The following is a 25,476-nucleotide window of genomic DNA, read 5'->3' as shown; positions in this document are numbered from 1 at the left end:
GGTGTTTGCAGAAGGAACCGTTGCGAGGAGTAATAGGTTACCGATAAGCAAGTGGCTTGTTTGAAATGAAAGCTGACTGGAGGGGCAGAGGCTGCAAGGCATCCATAAAGGTCACTCATGCCTGACCAGGAAAGAGCACATCTTATCTGATACCAGAGAGAATAAAGGAGCACAGAGCAACAGCTGCATTCAATAACATTTACTTTTACTGGGACTAGATGGAAAATTAAATGTGGTGAGAAATATGCACACCAAGAACATGAAGAAAAGATTTCCACTTTGAGTGAGAACATTCTGAGTGAAGAATGCTGCACTGATTTTAGGCATGCATGTCAGCTTTCAGGGGAGAATGGTGTGCACTGGATGATGCCGGTGCACCTCTTGTCCCTTCATCTGAACATAAATGTTTCTGAGCCAGTGAGCCTGTCTGATAGCACAACTTCCTCAACCAAACCCAGGCAGCTTCTCTCTGTGGCAGCATGGCTGCATAAAAACACAAAAGCAAACAGCGGTGTCTTCAGAAGAAATGAAAGTACTGAGATTTACCGATATCATTTGGATATATGTTCAAGATAAAGCCGTTTTCTGGTAGTGCAGGTCATCGACGGGTTCCTGTGAGATGAACAGGCCGGCTGCTGCATCACTATAATCGCGCCTGTTGATGGTGTTAATGTAGCTGAAGAGAAAACAAAACTCAAGGCTGTTGCTCTTGGATGCGAGCGCTGTCGTGGCCGCGTTGTAACAGCAACCGTCTCTCCTCGCTCTCAGTGAGAAAACCGAGTTTGTGTTGCCAAGGTAACCTCAGCCAAATTGCCAGCAATGACAGAGCAAAGGGAACCATTTTGTCTCATTGACTGCTCTTCCTTTGGGCACGCAGGCGCAACAATCGCGAGTTTGTCAGCAGTCCGTTTTTGACGGCTACAGCTGAGCATTTGTCTTGAGAAGTCGCCTGAAAAGGCGCCGTATTTCTAATGATTATAAAACACAAATATACAAACATGAGGAGAACTTTGTGTAATTTATGAGGTGTGAGGTGTCCAACAGAATCTTATATGCTCACATTTAAATATTTAACTATAGTAATTGTCATAAATTTTGTGTTTTCCGTTCACTGCAGCTGTGTAGAGAAACGTGTTAAATATAAATGCAGAAATCATTTTCTTTTGTACAAAAAAAGGAGAATTTGCTGCAGTGCCTTTCAAAAGAATCACATTGGATTTCTGTGTGACAAATACAAAGCAGCATATTATTGTGAAGTTCAAAGTAATTATATAGAAATCTGACCATGAATGAAAGGGTGAAACGTAAAGCATATGTTTGATTCAACACCCAGGGGTCAATATTTTATACAACAGTCTTTTCTTACATTGAGAAACTAAAGTTTTTGACAATTCTTCTCAGTCAAATTGGAGGGAAAATATCAGTGAAGAGCAAGTTAAAGTACTTAGGTTTGGACTTTGACTGGACCGTTCCAACACAAGTCAATGATCTGATAGAGACCAGTGGTTCTAAATCCCAAACATATCATTCTCCAAAGCTTAAAAATGGGTGATTAACAGGAAGTAATGAAATCATTTGAATATGATGTGGTGGAGCAGAGACACAAACAAACATGGAGGATACACTGGTGTTGTATATCTGGCTGAATTTCCTCCTGGAAAGTGAACCTCTGCTTCAGTATCAGATCTTTTCACACCAATAGTTATTTTTCCCAGCATTACTCTGTTTTTAGCTCCAGGTCCTTCCATCTTCCCAGCAAAAATGACCAAAAAGCTGCTGAAGAAAAGCCAGCCCACAGTATAATGCGAGCACTGCCACAGTTCACTTTTGTGGACGCTGCGTTTAAGGCGAGACGCAGAGCTAGTTTTTCTCCATACATGGCATTTTGAGTAGAGGTAAAAAAGTTAATTCTTAATCTCATCAACAACTCCGTTTGTGGCAAACTCTAAGCAAACCTCATTGCTTTACAATTGGCCCTTTTTTGCCACTCTTTCATGAAAGAGAAATTTGTGGAGTAGATGTTAATTGTCCTCTTAACAAACCTCTACTCCTCTGATTAATGCTCCATTTATTCAGCCTCTCAGTTTAATTGGATGGTCATGTTTTGGTAGGTTTCTAGTGGTTTGCATGTTCAAATACCAGATTGAAAGGTGCTCTGTGATGTGTTCAAAGCTTGGAATATTCAAACATTTCCACAGGCCCTAACCCCATCTGCTGTGTTTCTTGGTATCGATGTTATCGAACAAATCTGCTACACTTTCCAAAAACATGTAAATACATTTAAAACATGTTATTATCCTTCCACTTCTGAAATACGCACAATGTTTTGTCCATAAAATCCTCCATACACACACACACACATATTAAAGCCTGTTGTTGTAATGTGATGTGGTGTGAATAAGCTGTATGAGGAACTGTACATTATTTTGAGACTGTTTTTAGTCAGACTGTACCCGTTTCTGAATCCCATGGGAACAAACTCCCATGTGTCCAATCACAAGACTGCAGAACTGTGCCAAGAGCCCCTCAGTCCCCTCACCTCCAATCAGACACGCACATCCATACATACACACATCGCAAAGGCAAGATAAGCTTCCTTCCCAGTTAGCTGCTGGTATCTGCTAATCTTCACAAATATGCAAGGATTAAAATATTAGCCTTCGGTTTCTGCATTTACTTGTTTTTCCCCCAGATTTACATTTTTCCCAGCATGTCCTCGGAGTCAAACCATCCTTCTTCGGAGGTTACGGCTTAAAACTAGCAACGAAGAAGAAAAGGCAACCCAAACCAATACTTGCTGCTATTTGCAGTTATTCTCCTCAAGATTCGATTTAAGTGTTTACGCTCGAAGACAAGGACGACCCAAACATTCTCCACCTAAATGGAGCACAGAGGGGGTTTTGTCTTCCCCCACAATCCTTATGTTCTTGCATTTTGGCACAAATTGTGCTCCACAACATGGCTGTTAGGAGCGAATTGGAATTTTCCCCAAAAAACGCACAGAAGGAATCCAGATCGAGACTGAGGCCGCTATTATTGCTCCACACCCAGTGGTTCATCAGAAAGAGGGAGGGTGGAATGGACAGAATGTGCTAAAATCTGTCAATCAAACAAGGAAAATGATATTCTTGTGTTTATTTCCTGAATAAATGTGACGATCACAGTGCTGGCTGTTTGTATGAGGGCCGCCTGTGATGTCAGGTGTTGCCATATTGTTACCGTCAGCACCACTAGACGGCTCGCTCTTCATCGCAGCTCTCCGCTTTTCTTCTTTTTAGCATATTTTTTTCAACGTATTTGCACATTTCCTCCCAGACTTGTATCTTTTCTAACCTATCATTAGGTTGTGGTGGTGGCTTGCAGGAAGAATGAAATAAAAACATGGAGCAGAGCATCGCTTTTTAGCCAAACTACCAGTGGCAACATTACAACACGGACAAGCAAATAAATGACCGTTTCATTGCAGATGGAAAAGATTGAGCACTGCTCAGATACTAGTGCTAGCATAATGAGAGGAGCTACAGTTGGGTGTTTGTGAACGTGTACTTTTGAGGTATTACACTGCATTATGTAACGCTGTTGTTTTTCTTGGATGCGTGCGGGAGTGTGGGCTTGAAATGCAGTTCAGTGTGCTCTCTCTCTCTCTCCCTCTCTGAAGGTGATTTTCATAGAGGAAGTTCATTTTTAGTGACTGGGTGAGTGAAGGAGGCCCTTGTAATTTCCTCCGTTAGCATTCTCATATCATATGTCAAATAAAACCACGAGCTGCAGAAAACTAATATTACAGATCTGCACGCAGAAAGAAACATGCACAAACTCCTTCCCCGTCTTCACGGTTGCAAAAGCTGTTGCACACAAGCAGGTGTCCTAACAAAGGCTTCGCATCCACCTGTGATTATGTGGTGGCAGGGAGGGGGGGGGGGGTAGACGGGGTCAATTGTCAAAAACTGCAGCACTGAAAGCGCGAAGGAGAAATGTGATTGGAGGGCTGGGTTGGAGGTTGCCCTGGTTTCCTTCCACTATCAGCGCAGCTGATCTGCCGCCGGCGATGGCAGGCCCAGGGAACGCAGAGACGGTTCAACCACACAGCCCAGGCTCCCGCTCAGTGGTCAGAGTGGATTAACATTCGCTAAACTGGGGTAAGGAAATCATTCTCAGACACTTTTGTCACAGGCTAAGAGGAAAACTTCATCCCTAAAGTCGTAAGTACAAATGAGCTGATGCTCAAGCAACATGAGACTGAATAATAAATGAGAATAATAGCATATCAAAGACTCCAGGGAGGAAAAACAACAAATGCATTGTTTCATTTAGTTCCCAACAGGAAACAAAACAGAACTTTGAACCATTCAGCCCTAAAAACATATTTGACTTGTCATTTTTACCCCCCCCAACACATCTGCAGTCAGCCACGCACGGAAGACAGAGACGCCTGAGGCTCTGCCTGCAGGGTTGACAGCAGCCATGAATATCCACACCAGGCTGCAATTCTCATTTAGCAGAACCAAGACATCCAGCCACCTGTCATACCCACTTTACTTTAATTTGATGTTCATGGCGGTATGATGGATGCGTTTAAAGCAAACTCGCAGCAAGTACAGTGCTGAAAACATTTACTGGTACCTCTAAAGATGCACACAAATATTTTGAATCAGAAGGATAAACTCCCAATGGAAAATTTAAGAGAAATCCAACCTTTGAGTCCATTTGAAAGATTTACTAAGCCTTGATTGATTTCTTTTACACTTTTTGCTCTTGTTCAGTTCACTGTGAAAGTCGGCAGTTTTGAAATGTTAATGTCCAGGTACTTTAAAGAGTTCAGCTGAAAGAGAAACAAGCCCAGAGCATCACAGATCCACTACCATGCTTAACATACAGGAGGTACTTTGACACAAACTCACCCTTGGTTCCTAAAAGAAAGTTAATTTTTACTCTCAAGGGCAAAGAGCTAATGGTTCCAGTTAAAGTTCCAATAGCATATTGAAAACTCTAGTAAGCATTTAGCTGGTATTTACCTGCTTATTGTTGCTATGGGGACTTTGACTTCAAGCTCCTTTTGGAGATTTATATTTTTCCCTTTTTTTTGCTATGGAATGACAAGCCAAGGTTGGGTCTTTGTCAAGCTCATAGTGTGAGTGAAAGAAATGGGATTCTAGGTCATATGATCTTTATCCTCCAGAAAAACAGAAAATTCTGCATTACTTACATCTAGGATTGCATGATAAATCGATTTTATCAATAAATAATGTTTTTCCCACAACTGTGCTACTGCGATTTCCATTGTTCAGAATGATGTTAGCCCACCTAAGTCTATCATATTTTTTTTTTAACAAGGATGTTAGGAGCTTCTATTTATTATGACTTTGAATTCAGGCCAGCTCACAGTAATGATTTGAATAAAAACCTTTTTTTTATGATATTTTCTCTTTTTTAAGGAAAAAAGTGAGGGGAAAAGTGGATTAAAATTGAGAATTTAAATCTAAATTTAAATTTAATTTGGCAATGTTATTTTCAAGCCCTAATTATATCCATTTTAATTGTATTGATTGTTGTTTTTTTTTTCTATATCACACGAGATGCGTACTTAGAGCGCAGGCTTGAGGCTTTTCAAGCAAATGAGCCAAAAATGAAAAGACTGTGTCCTTGTAAAAAGTTTACAACTTTAAAGATTCAAAACTACAAAAAAAAAATGGTAAGAATAAAAATTACTTACCAAAAATTAATAAAAATTACTCTGCAGATTAATATTAGCAAGGACTTAAGTCCTTTAGTTCTGACCACACGCAGTAGCTGGAAGCCTCTCGCTTTAAAACCTGGAAGCTAATCCTCAGCGTAACCCAGTAACTCCATCCAAAACCTGAAGATTTCAACCAGAAGCAGCTGATTAGTGGAACTCATGAATGTTAAGTGTACGGATATGCTGGTGGATTTTACCGATAGCATTATTTAGCGAGCCAAAGCACCTTACATAACTCTGGCAATTTCGGAAGCCAAAATATTAAGAGGATGTTCACTCCTAATCAAATTATGCATTCTCCATCTGCAGCACAACGGCACTTCATGTTGGGCTGCATTTACTCCAGAGCTCATAAATTAACCAGAACCGGACGTCATCTTTGTAAGCAGAGGGTCCCCATATGCATGCAGGAATGTGTAGAGTGGGTGTGGTGGCTTGGTTGGCGGGCCGGGCCTAATAAACATCAGGACTAGTTCAGGGAGAGGTCAGAGGAAAAACAGTTGGCTGCGTACAGTGGAAGACCCACGAGATGCATCCAAATGTCGTCCAGCTTCCCCCTCCGCCCAAAAGCCCCCGGGGGGAAAACAAAAGGGAAAACGTGCACACGTTCCCAGATGACGAGGGACCGCGGCACGGATATGGTCGAGGGTCATGAGGAGGGAGACGAGGTTACGGAGGGCTGGAGGGGTGTGGAGGCGGGCAGTGGAGGATGCAGATGTGCGGTGCGGCGGAGAGGAGAGGCACGATGGGAGGAAATACAAGAAGCCATTGTTTGGAGAGAAAAGATAGGAACGGAGCCACGAGAGAGGCAGCTGAGGATTATTCACCACAGACATACAGAACACCAGTCAGACATTCCCAACTGGTCACCTGATCGGGAAAGGTCACCATGCTTTTCAGGAAGGGATGTAGTTTATGTTGAGGTGACATTACCTGCAAACATAGAACAATGGAGAAGCTAAAAGCAACTGAAGGGTGACGCATCATCCTTCTTGTAGAGGTTTCCACTACAGAGTTCAGCAGGGCGGAGATGCAAAAAAGACTTATCAATGGAAACGCAACTCACAAGTTCCATGACTCTCAAGCTGTATTACAATGACCACTGGAAGTGTCATCTTTCGTGGTAATTGGAGAAAAAATCTCAGTTCCATCTTTCAAAGGGAGCAAATTGCAATGTCAAGAAACAGTATTGATATTTTGTCACCTTTAATGGTCTGAGATTGTTGAACAAATTAAAGAGAAAAGATAAGCTGAGTAAATACTAATGGCTTTGTTGAGTAAAATTTGTATTTATGACATAAAGACATGATTCAAACCGACCTAGCATGATGTAAAAGTTGTTTTTCTTTTGCACATTTACAAATTTTGGCCATTCTGTTAGCTCAGGCTATTTGATCAGCTAAAAACAGGTTGTTATTCTCAGAGTGTTACTCTGTAATGACCAGCAAAGTGAAAAAGTAATATTTTGTACAATTATCACATTTACTTACAAACCTGTGCTGGGTTTCACACTTATTTATTCTGTATTGTCTCCTTAGTTTGTATGTTAAGATCAAAACAATAAAGATATGTTAATATAATTTAACTGTAATAACAAATAAGTTTCAGTACTGCAGCATTAGGAAGAATTGATGCTGTCCTGGTTTTGAATTCAAATATTTATGAGAATATAATGACATTATATAAATGTCATTATATTCAAATGTCATTATTCAAGGGTAAAATCTACCACTTTTATATCGGTACATATAAGTATGGACCAATATATAACCTTGTATTTGTCTATATGTTTTCAGAACAGTAAATAGTTGCAGCTTAAAACTCTAAAAGATCCTTTATCTCTATCAAAAATAAAAGTAATAATTACCTTTACAGGATTTCAAATTAAAGGTTATTAATGTTAAATTCATACTTTTGTTTTATTTGCCATTTTGTAAATATATTTTTGCTTGTGCAACCTCTAAAATTCATAAATTATCTGCACTAATTGTCAAAACATGTTTTGAGACACAGCTTACATTTTTCTACTCTGTTTACAATAAATCATCTCCTTAACTGAAAGCTTGAGGGGCTTTGGGGATTGAAAGAAGCCGGATTATTTCCCCAAAGCGATCACATCAGTAGATTAATTTGTTTCTAGAACAATCAGGTCAGTCAAGAAACACAGACAGGATGAACAGCCGCCACCCCCCCTCTACCCCCATCCCGCCTCGAGCGCTTACTAGAAAGCAGCGAGTTGGGAGTACGTGGCTGCAGCGATAAGAAGCTGTTGATTAAGGCCTTCAATGAAAGATCGCACTGCATTAAATCATGATGATTACCACCGCACCCTGTGACTGCGGGTGAAAAAAAAAAAAAACATTACTGCCCGCCTCTCTTCAGCACTACTGTTACTCCTCATCTGTGCAAATCGTTCACAAGCTGATCTCATCCGTGAGCTCAACATTTTATCTTTATTCAGCAGGAGAGCAAGATGTGTTCGGGAACGACAGACGCATAAATCTGCTTCTCTTTAGCTGGACGTACGACTCAGGAAGTCTTGAAACGGCGTCACGATGTGATGAAACCATTAACCCCAGAGAGGCAGCAGGTAGCGCCGTGCTCCGTCAGACAGGGTGTGTGCAGAGTTTGTGGCCAGGTTGGAACTTTTATGCCCCGATTATCTGTAATTATTGTTTCTCAAAATTACAAAATACGAATGCATAAAGAGAAAGAAGCAAACTTCTTCTTGGAATGGTTGTAAAAGAGAAAAAATAAAAAAAAAACAAAAACAGGAATGTGTGGAATTGGGGAAATAGCGGTGGTGTTCCACATCATCATCATGTGATACTTAGGTCAGATAAATGTCAAATAAATATTCTTATGTAACTTCAAAGTACGTGCAGGGAATAAGAGCACCATTATTAGGAAAGGTTACAGCACCAGAAGCTTTAAATGAGCGTGTGAGGAAAGCCCCATTAGGCCGAAAAATAAACAAGACTGCAAATTACCGAGAGAGGTTGCGTTAGTCCGAAAAATGTAATTATTCTTTTTCAGGCAAAAACTAATTTATTTCACTACAGAACCAGATTAAACGATGACTTACCCTGAAACTTATGTAGATGTATTTATCATTTTATGAAATAGAGACTAGCACAAAACGAGACAGCAGTTTTCTGGGATCTATCTTAGAGTGAAAAATGTTTAGCTGGATAAAACACAAGGAGATAAACCTGATGAATCAGGTGAAATAAGGAAAACAGCTCAGATTCTTCAACAGATTCTGGCTGAAAGCTGCCTAGACGTCTAATGGTTCTGCTTTTAGCCCGATGGCAACAGTTCAAAACGTCCGCAGAGAGGGTGTGAAGAGCGTCTGACAACATTCGGAACCAAATTCAGGTTCTGAAAAGAGCGTAGAGACTCTAAAGATGTTCTCAGCTCCCCTCACAATCTGCTGCAGGACAATAACTGTTGAAATGCAGTGTCAAAATCCCAACTACTGATGTTCTGAGGACGCCTTACAAAACATAACATAGGAGTAAAATACAAACCATGTATTATATTTTGATATTGCTTATACTGTTAATGTTGCTATATGTGTGGTTGCTGCCACAAGAGTTGAAGAAAAGCATCTTTAAAAAGGTTTTTAGTAACCGAATGAAGTTTGCCAAACTTACTTTATTAACATTTTCTTTAAAACTTGAAACTTACAAAACTAACTTTAAATGTAATTCCTTGTGACTGATTGTTCTTTTTCTTCAGTGTAGAGTTTTTTTTTCTTTGAAACCAATGGTTTACTTTTTAAAACTTTCAAATAAAAACAGATTTCAAACTTTGGTTTATTGGAATTTAGACTCAGGTGAGTAAATTTTAATCGTCTTCGATTAGTTTTGGTAATTTGTAATAAGAGATTTAACACTCTACTACTGATTCTGTACTTTTTTTTAAAACCCTCCCATGTGCTTAATTTTTTCTGGCTGCAACATAGATATAACATACAGATAAGCGTTTCTTTATACGATTCATGAAAATAACTGCCATATCTGGGGATCCAGTTAAATTGAAATATGTCAAGAAATGTGACTTCTTTTAGTTTGAAAGACCTGGTTCAGAAATACAGTGAAGCCTCCTTGCCATTTCTTTTATATCATCACATGAAAGTTCAGCGCAGACAGGCCGCCTCCCAGCCTCCTTCAATCTCTGGTCTTGTCACAGCAGATACCTTTGATCTGTCTAATCAGTGAACATCAGGAACCATTTTTGACAGAATCCTGGGTGGAACATCTTCTCCACACACAGACGCTCAGCATCCAGCTCCATGTGAACCCCAAGATGCTGGAAGCTGATGTTTAGACGGGAGCTGGGAGGGTGGGGTTAATTCTTTCCCACACAAGGTATGAAGAAACCTTGGAATATGGACGTGCAAACAATCTAGGCATGTGTTTTTGCAAAGCTAATGTCTGTCCGGACAGCTGGAGAGCAAAGACTGGCAGCCTTCCCTGAGAAACAAGAGGTGATCCTCTGCCTAAGCCAGCAGGAAGAAGAGTGTTGAACCACATTTCCAGAGTGTTCCTCCTATAGGGAGCGTATTCTACACAGAACGCTGCAGCATGTGTTCTCACAGGGGTGAATGACATCAACTGGATATGATATGATAAACGCAAACATTTGGGATTCGTAAAACCGCCGGTCCCACAGCTACAACGCCGCTAGCTGTTGATGTAAATTGCAGAATGCTAACACTTACAAATGAATTCCTGTCAACGTAAAGGGACATACGCACCTGCACTGGCAGGCTCCCAAGGCTCTTTATCATTTTTTTATTTTTTTTGTTCCCCATCGAGAAAAAGGCCAGATTTCATTATGTGCTCTGAGCCATTTACACCCACACATGCTGTCCCAAATCTAAACGCTCCATTCCTAGATCCTCCTGCACATAAAAAGTGGGAATGAGAGGCAAAGTTATAATTTAGAAAACAGGAACAATATCCTTTAACTGATAACCTCCTTATTCCAGCTGGCCTGACACGCACGCACGCACGCACGCACACACACACACACACACACACACACACACACGCACACACACACACACACACACACACTAAAAGCTTTCAGGCTCATCGCGCCCCCAAACAGGTGCCTGCTCTCCCTCAGTCCCCATGTTTCTTCCATCAACTCAACCATTCTGAACTTTGACCTGAAAGCACAGGTGACAGGTGTGCTTGCATTAGTGAAGTCATGCTGGGAGGAAAACACTGAACTACATCTCACACCAGTGAACAGTGGAACTTTTTCCAACAGCTTTGAGGTCATTGCAAAAACAGATGCAGGACGCCAAGTGGCCTTATTGCATTAAGGGTTTTAAGCTTAATGCAATTATGAGAGTTTAGTATTTTTTAATTTAAAACCTATGTTTTTCATGGTATGACTTAATATTCCAATATGGACTATTTGAGGCCATTTAGGGGTTCCAAAATGGGAAATGAGCTTTTAAGATTGTGCACTTTGTATGTTAGCACTGGTTTTATATCTCCATGCAGCTTTTGAGTTGTTTATTTATATTTTACACCAACCTGTAAAATTATCACAGAGACATTTTGTAAATTATAATGAAAACAATTTAAATGCACATGTTCAGCAGAGCGAAAAAAAAAGAAAAAAAAAACATTTAACTTTCAGTGTTTAAATTTCCATTTCACTGAATTCATACATTTTTAGTTAATCCTCACATGACTCTGTTAGCAACTGACTGGAAACATGTGTGAGGCGGTGCTGTACCTGCAGCAGCATGGACCAGGACGCTCTGGTTCGGCCGCAGGTTGCCAAAGTCAAACAGCATCAGGTAGGCGGTGATGTAGTTGACTGGGAGGGCAGCTGCCTCCTCGAAACTCATCCCGTCTGGGATGAGGAAGGTGTGGCTGGCTGGAACCACAGCCACCTCCTGCCACAGCCCAAAGCGGTTCAGCACCATCACCTTGTCACCAACCTAAAAAAACAAGATGGCGAACGATGAGACGGACTCACTGAAAATCAGAAAACAAATGGTGCCGAGGAAACATTTATTGTCTTGGCTCGTAATTCCCTGTGACTCGCATCCTAGTAAATGCATAAAACGACCCTATAACTTTTAAAGCAGTGGTTCTCTGGAGTTTTAACTGTTACTTTTCTAATTTCCTGCATGAGTTGGCTGTGCAGCAATGATATTGCTAGCTTGAGCATAAATGGAAACACCTTGCTGTTTTAAGGCTATTTATGTCCAATTCTTTTTTTTATATAATACTTAGTACGTTTGATTTAAAAAAATATTTATCATTTGCTCCTGCTTATGTGTGGATCCCTGGATGTCTGTGGTTTAGTTTTTGCTCATTTTTTTCTGTGGAACATAACTAGAGCACTAGTTTAACCTAACCTTTATTCAAAAGAAAATTTAGCTTAGAAGCTGAAATACTTTGGCTGGTGTTTGCAAAGCAGCCAGGAAAGTAGCAATCAAATCCTTTGGCACTTATTGGTTTTACCCCCCCCAAGAGTGGCAACATGGACAGCGATGGGGGCTTACGCTGTAGTGCCAAGATAGTTTAAACTATACATATTCCACACTAATATGATATGACAATTGACAAAAATGTTACTTTAAGGCTGTGGAAAAATAAGGAGTAAAATCATGAAGTCATTGGTGTCCTACCTGAACTGTTTCTTTGATACATTTGTGAAAGATGCAAATTGCATGCACGCCTGGGAAGAATGGGAAATATTGTTTGCTCAGACAAGGTCATTTGCTGAAAAAGAAACACTGGGCATGCAAGGGTGCAACCATAAGTAGAAAATAAAATTAAATTTGTATGGCGGAGAACATGGACGGTTTCAATGGCTCAAGAGTCATCAAGAAAAACGTAACAGAAGAAGAAAGTACCCAAAACAACAATTTTTTGAAATAGAAATAAATGTGATTAGGGATAAAAGATTAATCATGATGAACTGATTGTTGAAATATTGTCAAATAGTTTAATAATCAGTTAATACAAACTCAACATATTTGGGCCAGTAATTAAGCCAAAACTGTGCAAAAACTATATACATTTTGCATTGAAGATAATAACACTTTTGTCTGTAAACATGTTTTTTTCCCCAGTACTCCTAAAGTGTCATAGCATACAACTTTTTTAACCATTTAATCATCAGAATAAATCAACAGAATAATCGATTACTGAAATAATTGTTAGTTACAGCCCTTAATGTAATTTTCACCAACAGTTTTGGTTCCTTTCAATTTTTAAAAGCAACGTGTAGCAACCTGCACATTCCCATCTCCTCAGCACCCAACCTTTCCTTATCAAGGCAGGATCCTCAAATACACAACTGTCTCTTTCCAGAAGAATGAGCCATGATATAAACTTCCCCCCAGCCCCAAAACCAGCCAATCAGGGGAGCTCACTCGAGGGACAGAGGAAACAGAGACGACAGCGGCATTATAACTCTCTTCCTGTTTTCTTCCTCCCCCCTTTATCCAGCCCTCCCAACACAGCCTTCCCTCCCACCCCGTTTCCATTCTCCTCACTTTTTCTCTTCCCTTCTTTCTCTTTCACTTCCTGAGTCGTTTTCCTCTTACAACTTTAGAACGTCTTCCTTCCCCTTCTTCAGTTCCCCTCCGTCTCATCCTGTCTGTCTTGTGTGGCGCTCCTGCTTTCATCCCCAGCTCCTCGTTTTGTTGTCTTCTTTTTTCTTCTTCTCCCCCCTCCTTTGTGAGGAGTGTCCCCCTTCCATCCCTTCTTCTTCATCAGCGTAACAGGACAATGGGGCCCATCTTCTCCCCTGGCTTCTCTCCACTCATCAGCCTCCCTGCCAGATTCTTCCTCATGGCTGAGCATAAGACAAGCCCTCTCCTCCTGGGAACAAACTCTCTCTCCACCCGGACCTCTCTAATGGTCTGGAGGGAGCCATGCGTCTCGCTGTCAATCCTCTCCAATTAGAGAGATTCCCGTCTCGTTCTTTCCGAGCCCTCGACTCGCTGTCATTTGGTTTACTTTCTAAACTATATATAATTTAATTTTGTTGCTGTCGCTTGGTTTCTTTATTCTGTCTACATCTCCATCTTTTTTGTCAAGGCGTTGGAGTCTTCAAACTCATCAAGCTCACTGGATAATTGGGGTGCAGTGCGGTACAAAAATCGATATGCGGGGGAGTTCAAGCTTTTACAGGAAGAAAAAAAAATATGACTCACTCAGTCAAAAGGATCTGCCACCATTCTTTCATGCCCATGCAAAGCATGTGAGTTACTGTCAGTCATACAGACACATTAGTAGGAACATTCAAAGGCAAGCAAAAAGGCCTTGTGACACTTCTGTTTCAACATCTTCACAGCGTGACACAGAAACAAGCAGTCACTTCTTGCATTTCCTCTCAGCCTTCTTTCTGAGCAGTCTCAGTCGGGGTCAGGAGCGAGGGGGGAGGTCACCGAACAAAGACACTTCCAGTTAACTTTATATGAATAGACTTAATCAGATGGTGATTCAATTTTGGGGTATGCAGCCCCCCCCCCCCCCCCCGAGTCAGCTGGCTTTGTAGTTCGGAGCTTTGACAAGCTCAGCAAAAAATGTATAAGGGTGAACAGATTCCTTTGAGCCGCGTTTCTGAGTCAGGCAGAGTCAAAAAAGAAAAAAAAAAAAAGGTTAAATGTAACACTTTTGCAGCAGCACACTCAGCTGTGACTAAAGCCTGTGGGGTAACTGAGCTTTAAACACCCATCACATGATGTTAGGATAAACGCCAAACCCAAAAATGAAACAATACGAGTCTCGTTTTGCATCAGTTCAAATATTTGAATTAGGTTAAATGTACTTTACTAACAAGTTAAATTTTATACTGGTACATTTGCACATTTTCAAACTTTTGACACAAATATTGTGAAAAGAAATTAATTGGTTGAGTCTGGCTCATGACACTACGGTTAAAGATGACGGATGAACAGATTCTCACTGCAATGGATGACGCCAGTTTTTCATATACACCAAATGGACAGTTGCCCAGGATCAAACAGACGATTTATCGCAAATGATGTTGTCATTGCAGTTTTCAACAATATCACCACTGCTAGGTTGGTTAATATCATGCAGGGTTAATGTACTTAACATTCTGTATGAGTCCCAACCCCAGAAAGCCATTAGGCTGCAACATGTGCAGTCCGTTTTTTATTTTATTTTTAATTCTCACCTACTTTCATATTCATGTATTATTCTGTGAATAAAACAAATCTGGATCTACCAAAATGAATGCATTAATCCACTGCTGAAATGTTCCCAATTAAAAAGGGCTGCATCATGTGACCTGCTTTTTTAGCCTTTTGTGCAGGAAGAGCTGTGCAGAAAGCAGCTGAAACACTAGTCACTAATAATTATGATGTTCAAAGCAATTTTATGATGTAGAAGACTAACTTTTTCGTTCAATTTTAACACAAGATTAACTCAGACCGACCCGAGATATTTTTTTACAAGTTGATCTATCAACAAGTACATCAAAACAGAGAGCGAGCATGTTAGCGCTAGCTTAGCATTTCAGTAACATGTGCCTCATGAAAACACAATTGAAGCAAGATGCGTTTACTGAAGACTGAAGCTGCATGAAACTTTGACGTTTCTCTTTTACTATTCAAATGAATGTATCACCTCATCTCATTTTGCAACTGGACAAACAAAGTGAAAGTTTTCACCTTAGAAAATCAATTAAATTTTACCGTTTGCCTTGTGTTGTTTTTTAAAAGTGAGCAACGAGTCATCTTGCTTGTCATTCGAGGTATTCAGATATGACCAGCGGGTAAAGGGGGGTTTCTCAAGATGACTTGAGACCAGATAGATAGGGAAGGGGGGGGCATTGAGGGGGACGACGGAGGAAATACCAGACTGACAATGTGGACCGGAGGGAGGTAATTGAGAACATATGGATCAGATCCCTCCAAAACTTGCCAATGGAGAGAGTCTCCATGTTTTTTAAACAAGCCTGGAGGAAGAGGGGGGGGGGGAAAGTGCTCCTATTTGGCATCAGGGGAGCTTTGGTGTGATTTGTGATGTTTCCTCTCTCTCTCACCGCTTACTCTCCATTACTCTCCCAACAATCCCTCTTAGGTCATGTCGGGTGAGCTCACTGCAGGCTCACTCAACATTACCGAGGATCTGAATGAGTGCTTATTTTGTAAAAGTTATAGGATTACAGCAAAATATGAAATCTGCAAGACAAAAGAAGTGGAATCAATCATCAAATGAATAAGTGAGCCTGGATGGCTTGGATGTGTCTGTCAGGAGACATCCAAGCCATCCAGCATAGATTACAGTTCTATACCAAAGTTTATTTTCAATAAAGAAATCTAAATGTTTCCAATATTAATATCATAAATTCATATTACAATGTATTTTATGGTTCTGAGAGGCAAACAAATTAAAGAGTGAGAAATGTCAGAAAGATGAAATAAAATCCCATTTGATTTGTTGCATATGTTACTTAATCTGTTTAAAAAGCATCATGTGTTTGGAGCTTTCTTAGAAGGAAACACTCAGACACACCCATTGTGTGTCTTTGTGTGTGTCTTTGTGTGTGTGTGTGTGTGTGTGTGTGTGCGTGTGTGTGTGTGTGTGTGTGTGTGTGTGTGTGTGTGTGTGTGTGTGTGTCTGTGAGATGGATAGAGCAGCAGAGAGTGAACCTCCCTAAATAAAAGCTGCAGCATCGTGGTCAGCAAATTCTCTCTGACTTAGAAGTAAAAAGAAAAAAAACGGATCTCAGAGATCTCCAGTCATTAGAGGGATTGGCTCTTAATTCAATTAGCTACAAAAAAAAAAAAAAAGGCTGCCAGTGGATGTGGGAGTGTGATGACAAGCTGCATATGTGTGCGCGAGTGTGTCGTTTGTGACCTTTAAATCCAATCAACATCACTGACAATGAGGAAAACAGCAATAAATTAATCTGGGCTGAACTCTCACCGCCGCGTGCATCCTGCGCTCAGACGCACGCGCCACGCCCAGCCAGGTGAAGTCAGTCTGCTCGCGCTTGCATCACACATGTGCTAATCAGGGTGTTATCCGGAGTATGATGCTCAAACAATGCGAATCCTCACCGCTGTGTGTGAGAGGTGAAATTGCCTTGCAGAGAACGTTGCCGTGGTGATGCCATGCAGCCAGGAAAAGAGCCACGAGCGACCACTGACCTGTGACTCATCATGAAATGCAAAAAGACGCTAAGCCCCCCGCTCCCCCCGCCACTCAGCCCAACAATCTTCTTATAGTAAGATTTGATATTTAAAAATTTAATTATGCTATAATTATTGTTGCACATATATTCGAGCCTGCAGCCTTGCAGCTGTGAGGACAAAGACGGCCCCACTGCTCACACCTGACGGTGTCTGTTCCTGCCGCGCCTCGCCCTTTTCCACTCTGCGCGTTTGTGCGCCACCGTCGCTCCCGGTAACAAAAGGCGTCGCTGACTCCGATCTCCTCCACCGGTGTCAAACCACATCAACCACTGTGAGCTCCTTCCGATGACTCTCCAAAATAAATTGCTGCCGCTCCACCAAAAATCAAACGTCTTTGAATTCACAGTTGCCACTTACGCAGATTCTGGCACTTCACAGTGTTTGTTCCAAGCCCCTCCCCTCTCCGTTTATGTTTCCTTTTTTTATTATTTTTTATTACGTTGCGCTGTTCATTCTAATTATGTGTGATCAAAAACGGATCCAATTCGCAACGGACAGAGGAGAGCTTTAACTTTGAAGGCAAGAAACTCCAATTTCCTGTCTCGCCGATTGCCAGCTTAATGCAGCGCTCCGCACCGTGGCGCACATCAAAGCGCACAGCAGCGTGGGTGCAGCGACGATCGAAGGCATCGGGTGGATTTAAATGGTCTTATTTAGCTTTACGCTTACAACACACGCAGCGTTGGACAGACAGAAACAACAAACTGCATCTTTGCAACTTATTTGCAGCTTATAATGGAAGTTGGCTTAAGTTGCAGTTTAAAAAAAAATGGTGAGACAGAAGGGGCGACGCCTGCTTTCTGGCGGCGTTACAACTTGTGTCATCAAAACACTTTTTACAGACATTAAATGATTCCCGATCCGACAAAATAAACCAATAAACTCAACTTTTATGCTCCTCAATTATTCAGACGTGAGAACTAACTGAATAAGCTGCATACTAACATCAAGTATAGGGCAATCAAAATGCACAAACGGATTGTAATTATTGTTACGTTCGTTTAAAAAAAAAATCAATTTGAGCCTTGAAGCTTGAAGTTCATTACATTGTGCCACTGACACAATGAGGCTGCGCTGCCGTCTCCGAGCAGCGAGTGAAGCCTGACACGCCCATATCTCCACAAAGCCCCCAAAACGAGCTGATATTAAACAATATCCATCACTTTCGTATTAAAAAATAAACACAGAAACAAATATTCATCTGAATGCAAAGAATGCTGGAGGGATGTGCGCTTACTTTTCTGTCAGTCACTTCTTCCCCCACAGCCTCCACCACCCCGGAGCACTCCATTCCCGGGGTGACCGGCGGGGACGGCAGCCGGTCGTAGAGACCCTGTCTGGCCATCAGGTCGGCGAAGTTGAGCCCGCAGACCTTGACCCGGACGAGCACCTCGCCGGCTTTGAGCGCCGGCTTGCCCTTCTTCACCTGCAGCTTGACTTTATCATAGCCTCCGTAGCCGGTGAGCACCAGAGCGCGGTAGGTGAACGTCTCCTCCTCGGGGGCCTTCTCGGTGGTCGCCGCCGGGGTGGCCGCTGCCTCCGCGGACTCCGTCTTGGGCGGCTCGGCTTTGGGCTCCTCGGCGGGCTTGGTCTCCTGCTTCTGGTCCACGGCGTTTTGCTGCTGAGCAGGTGCGTCCTCTCCAGACATTGTTGTGCAGAGACGGTGGGGGGATTCTAGAAAAAAAAATTAACTTTAAAAGGTTTTCTTTTGTTTGCTTGTTTTTACTTCTTTTTTTTTTCTTTTTTTCTTTATTTTTTCTTTAGTGAATTCTGCAGCCGTGGACGGTTTCTCCGGGCGGGAAGTGTACGATTTGCTTTGCAAGAATAAAAAGAAAAAAGTCAGAGTTTCTCTTTTCAGCAGTCTTGCATGGAGACACAAACCCCGACAAAGTGGGTTGATCAGTGGCTGTCAACGCCGCGCTCTGACTGAGAGTGTGAGTGGGGCGAGACGGAGGCAGACTGGAAAACACGGAAAAATTCAGGGATTGGCTTATGTGGCTGTCTGGGTTTGGCTGTTCGGATGGAGCAATAAATTAAGTCCATATAGCATTAAGCAGAGAGATCAGCTGGAGAAATAGTCACGGGGAAGCAAAGCCAAGCTTAATAAAGCTAAAACCTGCCTTAAAACTGCTGGCCAGACTATTCTATTAAAACAGTTCAACTGCAGAAAATAAATGCTTCTGTTTATTTGGCTATGTTTTTTATGATAAGGCTCATTAAATAGAAAATCAATCCTCCTACATCTACATACAGTGCCTTGAAAATGCACTCTTAATCCTTGAACAATTTCATATTTCTTCACATTACAACAAACTATAACAGACCGACATTTAGAATCAGTGTGAGCTGGATTAAAAAAAAAAAAATCTTTAAATGCTTTCAGAAATGCTAATCTGTTAAGGCATTTCTAACAGTTTTTTTTCCCCAGAGTGCCCCTGTGCCTGCTGAAGACACAAATTCCCAGAGGATGATGCTGCCACCACCATGCTCTGACCAGAGCACCTTCTCCCACTTTTAATGGGAATCCTCATGATTTTCTCTCCTTTCTTCCTGCTAATAGCTGCTAAGCTACATTTTCAGATTTTAATCGGTACATTTTTTTAAACCTATCTCTCGTTTTCCTTTCACTTCCGTTATGCACTACTTTTTGTTAGTCTCTCATGACATTGGAATGACATACATGAAGTCTGTGATTATAATGTGATAAAACATGGACAAAAACTCAAGAGATTAAGAATTAAAGCTCTGTATTCCTGGAGATGTTTTTTGAGACCATCTATTTGAGATTTTGTTTTGCTTTTTCTTCTTTATTTGCGTGTTTTTTGTTTCAAAGCTCTCCACTTTTATTCTGCATTGATTCAGCAAAATGTTGACATTTCAAGACAGTTTGTCAGCAATAAAATGTATGAAAGCATGTGGTAACCAATGCCAGCTAATCAGCTTGATTCTTATACTTCCTGTGACACAAATATACACACAGGTTTTTACCCAGCTGTGGTTTGTATCAGTGCATATTTGTTAGTGTTAGAGTTTGTTTTTTAATAATAAAGACAGAAAAGACAAAAGTTGTTTCTTTTTCAGCTTTTGCTGACATTTTTCCCCCCTTTTTGGTCTGATTGCCAGATAAATCACGAGCTGCACTGACACAGTTAAGGGATTTTAATTTATTGCCACTTGCATCTGCATTCTGTTTACTGCGGCGTGTTTAGCAGAAAGGTTTTTCAAACTCCAGGAATGGGAGGAAACGTCTGTTTATGCTGCCTATTCTACAGTAGGACTTGCAGGAACCTTGGGCCTGCGTATGGCTCATTGTTGCTACTTCCCTGCACGGCACCTCAGAAAAAATATGAGCTAGTGTTGAGGTCAGGCCAGTTTCTCGGTGAAATAATATTATCTGCTCCGTACTGCTTGGCCAGGAGTGAGGGGGAATCCGGAGCTGGCATGTGGGATGACCAATGAGCGATCACAAGAGACATTCACTGAGTCGGATACATTTGGGTTTTCCTGCAGGTTTTACAGTTAGAAAGAAGCGTGTCTTTGACGAAACCAATTATCGCTGCAATTCATAATCGCCCCAAAATAAAATAGAGTAGATTTCAACGAACCGCATAAAAGTCTTGCCCAGTGTCCATCAGGGAGACTGACCACAGGAGGAGTGCAGAGACACCTTGTGGCTCTAAAGTGCCACTCAGCACTAAGTCAGCAGAGTCCCAATCAATATGCCACAGGGGCTTAATGATGTATAATGCTGGTGATATAGATCGGCTGCTTTGACACAGGCAAAATGTTACAAAGCAAAATGTTTTCTCCAACTGCTCTGTAAATACTCCGCAAGACTTGAGTGAGGCCTTTTTATCTTCCTATTTTTCTGCCAAGGAGCCAGAGTCTAATCTCTCAAGTTGTTCTTTGCCATTTTGCAGAGCATGTTCCAGCAGCTCAGCCGGGTGTGAAATGCATCCGTCACAGCTTAACATGGCTGGAGTTAAAGGACGAGCACGACGAGGGAACAGATACGTGCACACCTGACGTCGTCAAGAAGCTTCTTGTTGCAGTAGGCCGCAGAAAGCGTGATGCTGCTCAGCAGGATAATCAGCCTGGATAAACTCCTGTGTTCTGTTCCAGGCAAATAGACGGAGTCTGCAGAGAGTCTCTGAGGATGTGCTGTTTGAACTGTAAACACACCCACATTGCCGTTCCATTAAGTTGAGCAAACACTGAGATTTAAAAGAGATCTATGAAGATAAATAAATAAGATTCAAATCCCCTACATGGCTGCCTGCATGACTTACTGCTAGAGATTTAAAATTAATACCTTTGTGTGGCTTCAGTCACTTATCTGCTCATCAGTCAACTCATCGTGTTTCAATGACAAGTTAAACCTGTTCACCTTCTTTCACCATGAAACTGTAAACCACAATCTGAATAAACAGATTGAATTGCATATATAAGAAAAACAAGATAAAAGCCTTCAAGCCTCAATCAGTCCAATCCAGTAACTCCATTTCACATAGTGCAATAAATAACACATTTCTTTTTTTACAATATTTATTTCATTTTTTTTGTTGTAAAATGTTATTTTTGTTCTGCCATTTTGTTGTATTTTTTTTAAATCCTGTTTCTAATCCAAAAAGCAAATAGACTTCCCTTTAACTTAATAATTTTTAGTTTAAAAGATAGCAGAAAAAAACTATCTTTCAGTTTTTTTTCTTCCACAGTTTTAAAAATACAAACGTACTGAAACACCGATTTCCTTAAAACCAAGAGTTACTCTTGATTCATAACAACTGGAAAATTGATTACTATATTTGAGGGATTTTTGATGATTATTCTTGATGATTTTGGTGATGGGAGTTGACAAAATGTTTGTTTGTTGCGAGTTTCATAATTGCTTACTGTATTATATGTTTTATCACATAAAGCACTTTGATCTCCTTGTCACTGACATGTGCTGTACAAATAAACTTGACTTTATTTGACTTCATCTTTTACCTCAACAGTAACTTGATCTAAAACAATAAAAGAGTGGCTTCATTAGAAGAAGATTAAAGTTTTTATACCGGTGGCCCAGACCTGAAATTCCCTGAAAGTCTAAAGAGGGTTCTGTGTCAGAATCTGACTTGATTGGAGATTTTATTTTATTTTTTCACAGAAGAGGAGGTAAATATTCCCACGTCAAGATGTGTCATGCTGATATACTGCTATTCAAAAAGATTGAGAACTGTGATAAAATCAAAAGGTGTTTCAACAGATTATCAGTTGAATGGTGTACTTGTGCAACCACATGATTTAGTTGCTTTTTTTTCACCATAAAAGTGACAGCTTGTTTTTCAACTTTTTCTATTTGGTGAGAGAAAGTGCAGGTATTATCTTTTTTGTTTTCTTTTTTTTACTTCTTAAACAACCACTGCCATTCTAACAGAAGCAGATAGACCTTTTATATGATATATTACTTTTACATTAACTAGACCTTTGGGTCAGTTGCTCTGCTCTGTAAAGGAGTCAGTTATGTAAAATGTTCTTTACCTAAGTTGAATTGTATTTAAATGATTAAACAAGTAAAAGTACAAATACTATTTAATCTTCACCTTACAGCATCATGGACAACGCAAACCTTTTCAAAATAGATGCATTCACATATTATTGATCGAACAAAAGTCATTGTTCTGTTACATGTAGAGCGTTTCTGTTATATCAGGGATCTTTTAACACCCGCTTCCATCCCACACCTAAGAAAATAAACCACTTGATTTTTGCAGCATGTGCACAATGCAACAGCATGCTAGGATTGTATTTATTTATCAAAGCTTGTGACCGTTCTACGATGACTTTTGAGTCCAACACTTAAGCACATTTTAACTGAAAGAAGATCCTCCGCTGCCATGTCAAACTTTAACATTTTCGTAGCTCAGTGCCACAGTCTGTGCTGTAATGAATGAATACTGCCACCTTCTGTTTTATTGCTGCCAACATTCAAGACATTTAAGGTAGAGAGTGTTTTTATTACCAATACAACGTTAGAAAGGCAGCAGACATTCACAGCCCTTATGGTCGGCTAAGAGAAGCTGTTCCAGTAGGATTGACCATAGAATATGGAGGACATGGATTCTGTCATATTAGTAAGGAAAAATTATGGTATTGGAAGACATGTTTTGCCTAGAGAAATTTTTACAAGATTCAAAGTATAACTATTTCTTTATTTAGTTTTTTTTGTTGCTTCCTTTCATCATTAAATATTTGCACATGTCAGTAATTAAACTCTAAATCGTTTTAAGAGCTTGTTTATTTGCAATGGCAGTGCTTTTACACTTGTGTCGTTTTCAAGCAGGACACATTCAGGTTGTCTCTCATTTTGTTTTTTCCCCCCATCACTCTTCACCTTGAACCCTAGATTTCTAAAGATTAGGGCAGCGGTTAGAGAAATGACCTTTATAGCCCTTGAAAGGGAAACTTTTTGAGGCTGCACTTGCAAATTTCTTTGACAAACACTCATTCAATAAAGTAGAATATTACTGACAAGATAGTTATGTTTTTCCACCAACTAAACAAATATGATTACTATTCAATTTCTTCTAATTTTTGGCTTGATTTGCTGCTTTTATTTCATAGTGATTTCTTTGCATCTCATGTTTTGCTGTGCATTTCGCTCATTTTGAGATCAGCTTGCATAAATTATGTTTTATTCATCATGGGTTGTTTTTCTTCTATTTGTAGATTTTTTTTAATTCAATTTTGGTTATGTTTTTGTATTATATAATGGTATTATTATTATTTAATAACTGTTTTAAGATGTGGCATGCCATAGTTAGGATGCTTCTGTTGGTTTTGTATTGGTAATTCTCTATACTTGGAGGCAGTTCAGTGCCTCCTAGTGGCCATTTTGAAGATATGGTCGTGAATCATGTTCACACCCACTTATTCCAGTCTTTCTTTCAGTAGCTGAGTTTTGCAGCGCTTTGGTTAAACGCGGCATCCGTAAACACATTTTTGAAGTGATTAATAAAACTGGTTATTCACTACTGAGTCCTAATGAATTCTATATAGGTAATTGCATCACATATTTTTTTCAGAAGATGAACAACCTGATTAAGCTTAAACGTAATTTTTTTTTTTCTGCGTCCTTTTTTTTCCCTTTGTTTGCACTTTAAACTGCAAAAAAGTCTAAACATTTTAGGCTTTATGTCACCGTGTAGCTCAACAAAAGATTCAGATATTTTTTTATAAATAAAACTCAAGGTTATTAGAGACCTATATGTTACTCATTAGTAAAATAGTTTCTCTTTACTTGCAGAAAAAAGACGATCAAAATTAATTTCATACTAAAGATTCTGAAATGAATGACTCATTTCAAACAGTTAGTCTCCACGAGGGGGCGCTGTCGGTCTGCAGTGCCAAAAGAATGACTGAGCATTGGCGAAGAGGTGCTTCGTCATTCATTCAGAAAAACGCGTCAAAGGTTTCTTTAAATGAGCTATTAAGTTTAACTACCAATACTAATTTTTTTTTCTTTGCTACAGTAATATTGCGATTAAAATGTCGTGCTTCCTGTAAATGAATTCGCTTTTTAGCCATAGCCCATATTTTATTTAATAAATATAAAAAAAGAAGAAAAAGAAAGTCGCTTAACATTGCAGAGGGACCTAAAAACTGTTTATTTTCTTGCGTAAAAGTTGTTTATCAGTTTGGATTTGATCTCAGCTGAAAAGGTAAAATTAGTTGAGGGAGATAATAATAATAATAATAATAATAATAATAATAATAATAATAATAATAATGGCACTCAGCAGCAAAAATGTCCCCCCAGGTTACGTGGATTCTTATATATAAAATATATTTCCTGGCCACAAAACTAAAAAAAACAAAAAAACAAACATTTTTTTTAATACGCAGAGTGATTTTAGCGTACATCACCAGAGTGGAGCAAGCAGCTGTATTTTTTTTGCAAATCTATCAAATACATTTTTGATAACCCAGATAATTAAAAAAAGAAAAAAATGTCAGAGATTCTCTAATTTCTCCCTCGACCCCAAAATGCAACCTCATGTGTGTCAGATGCCAATATTGGGAAGGCGTGGTCAGTCATTAAGAACCAGAGTTTCCAGTGGAGGCTGTGCGCGTCTTGCTCCTGGTTTCGGCACCTACAGGCTCAGACAGAGTCCGTCAGTGGAAAGCAAAGGGCTGCGCGCTGAAGACCACAGACTTTGGATTAAAAGGCGCACCGGTCCTGCGCATGAATTTGCTCATTTTTATTCTCGCTGTGCGACTCCTGTGCGCGTTTTATCGGAGGCTGGATGCAGGCGCTCGCAGTGTCAAGAATCCAGCTCTGACGGACTAACCATGGACAGCATAGGCAGCAGCCGCTGCAAGATCGTGGTGGTCGGGGATACCCAGTGCGGGAAAACGGCGCTCCTGCACGTCTTTGCCAAGGACTGCTACCCAGAGGTGGGTTTAGAGAAAACTCTCAACTTTAACTTTTACAATTTTTTTGGCACTAATTGACAGGAGGATGTAGAAAAAAGCAGAGAGA

General features: G+C 40.4%; 2 protein-coding genes across 2 annotated transcripts in view; one reads left to right on the top strand and one right to left on the bottom strand.

Moving 5' to 3' along the window:
- The window catches only part of vat1 (vesicle amine transport 1), a 36,949-nt gene extending 18,000 nt beyond the window's left edge, over window positions 1-18,949 (bottom strand). The window contains exons 1-2 of the mRNA XM_015000300.2: window positions 18,190-18,949; window positions 11,498-11,705 (exon numbers count right to left, since the gene is read on the bottom strand). Coding sequence (XP_014855786.2) covers window positions 11,498-11,705; window positions 18,190-18,600 — 619 coding nt within the window. The 5' untranslated portion in view covers window positions 18,601-18,949. The remainder of the gene's footprint in view (window positions 1-11,497; window positions 11,706-18,189) is intronic.
- Window positions 18,950-24,537: 5,588 nt separating this feature from the next.
- Window positions 24,538-25,476, top strand: part of rnd2 (Rho family GTPase 2) — a 31,329-nt gene continuing 30,390 nt past the window's right edge. The window contains exon 1 of the mRNA XM_015000301.2: window positions 24,538-25,391. Coding sequence (XP_014855787.1) covers window positions 24,981-25,391 — 411 coding nt within the window. The 5' untranslated portion in view covers window positions 24,538-24,980. The remainder of the gene's footprint in view (window positions 25,392-25,476) is intronic.

This window comes from Poecilia mexicana, unplaced genomic scaffold (assembly GCF_051168715.1).
Source record: "Poecilia mexicana isolate PSO_F unplaced genomic scaffold, ASM5116871v1 scaffold_8, whole genome shotgun sequence".
Classification (NCBI taxonomy): domain Eukaryota; kingdom Metazoa; phylum Chordata; class Actinopteri; order Cyprinodontiformes; family Poeciliidae; genus Poecilia; species Poecilia mexicana.
Note: the sequence above shows the minus strand (reverse complement) of the source record. Positions and strands in the feature narration are given on the sequence as shown.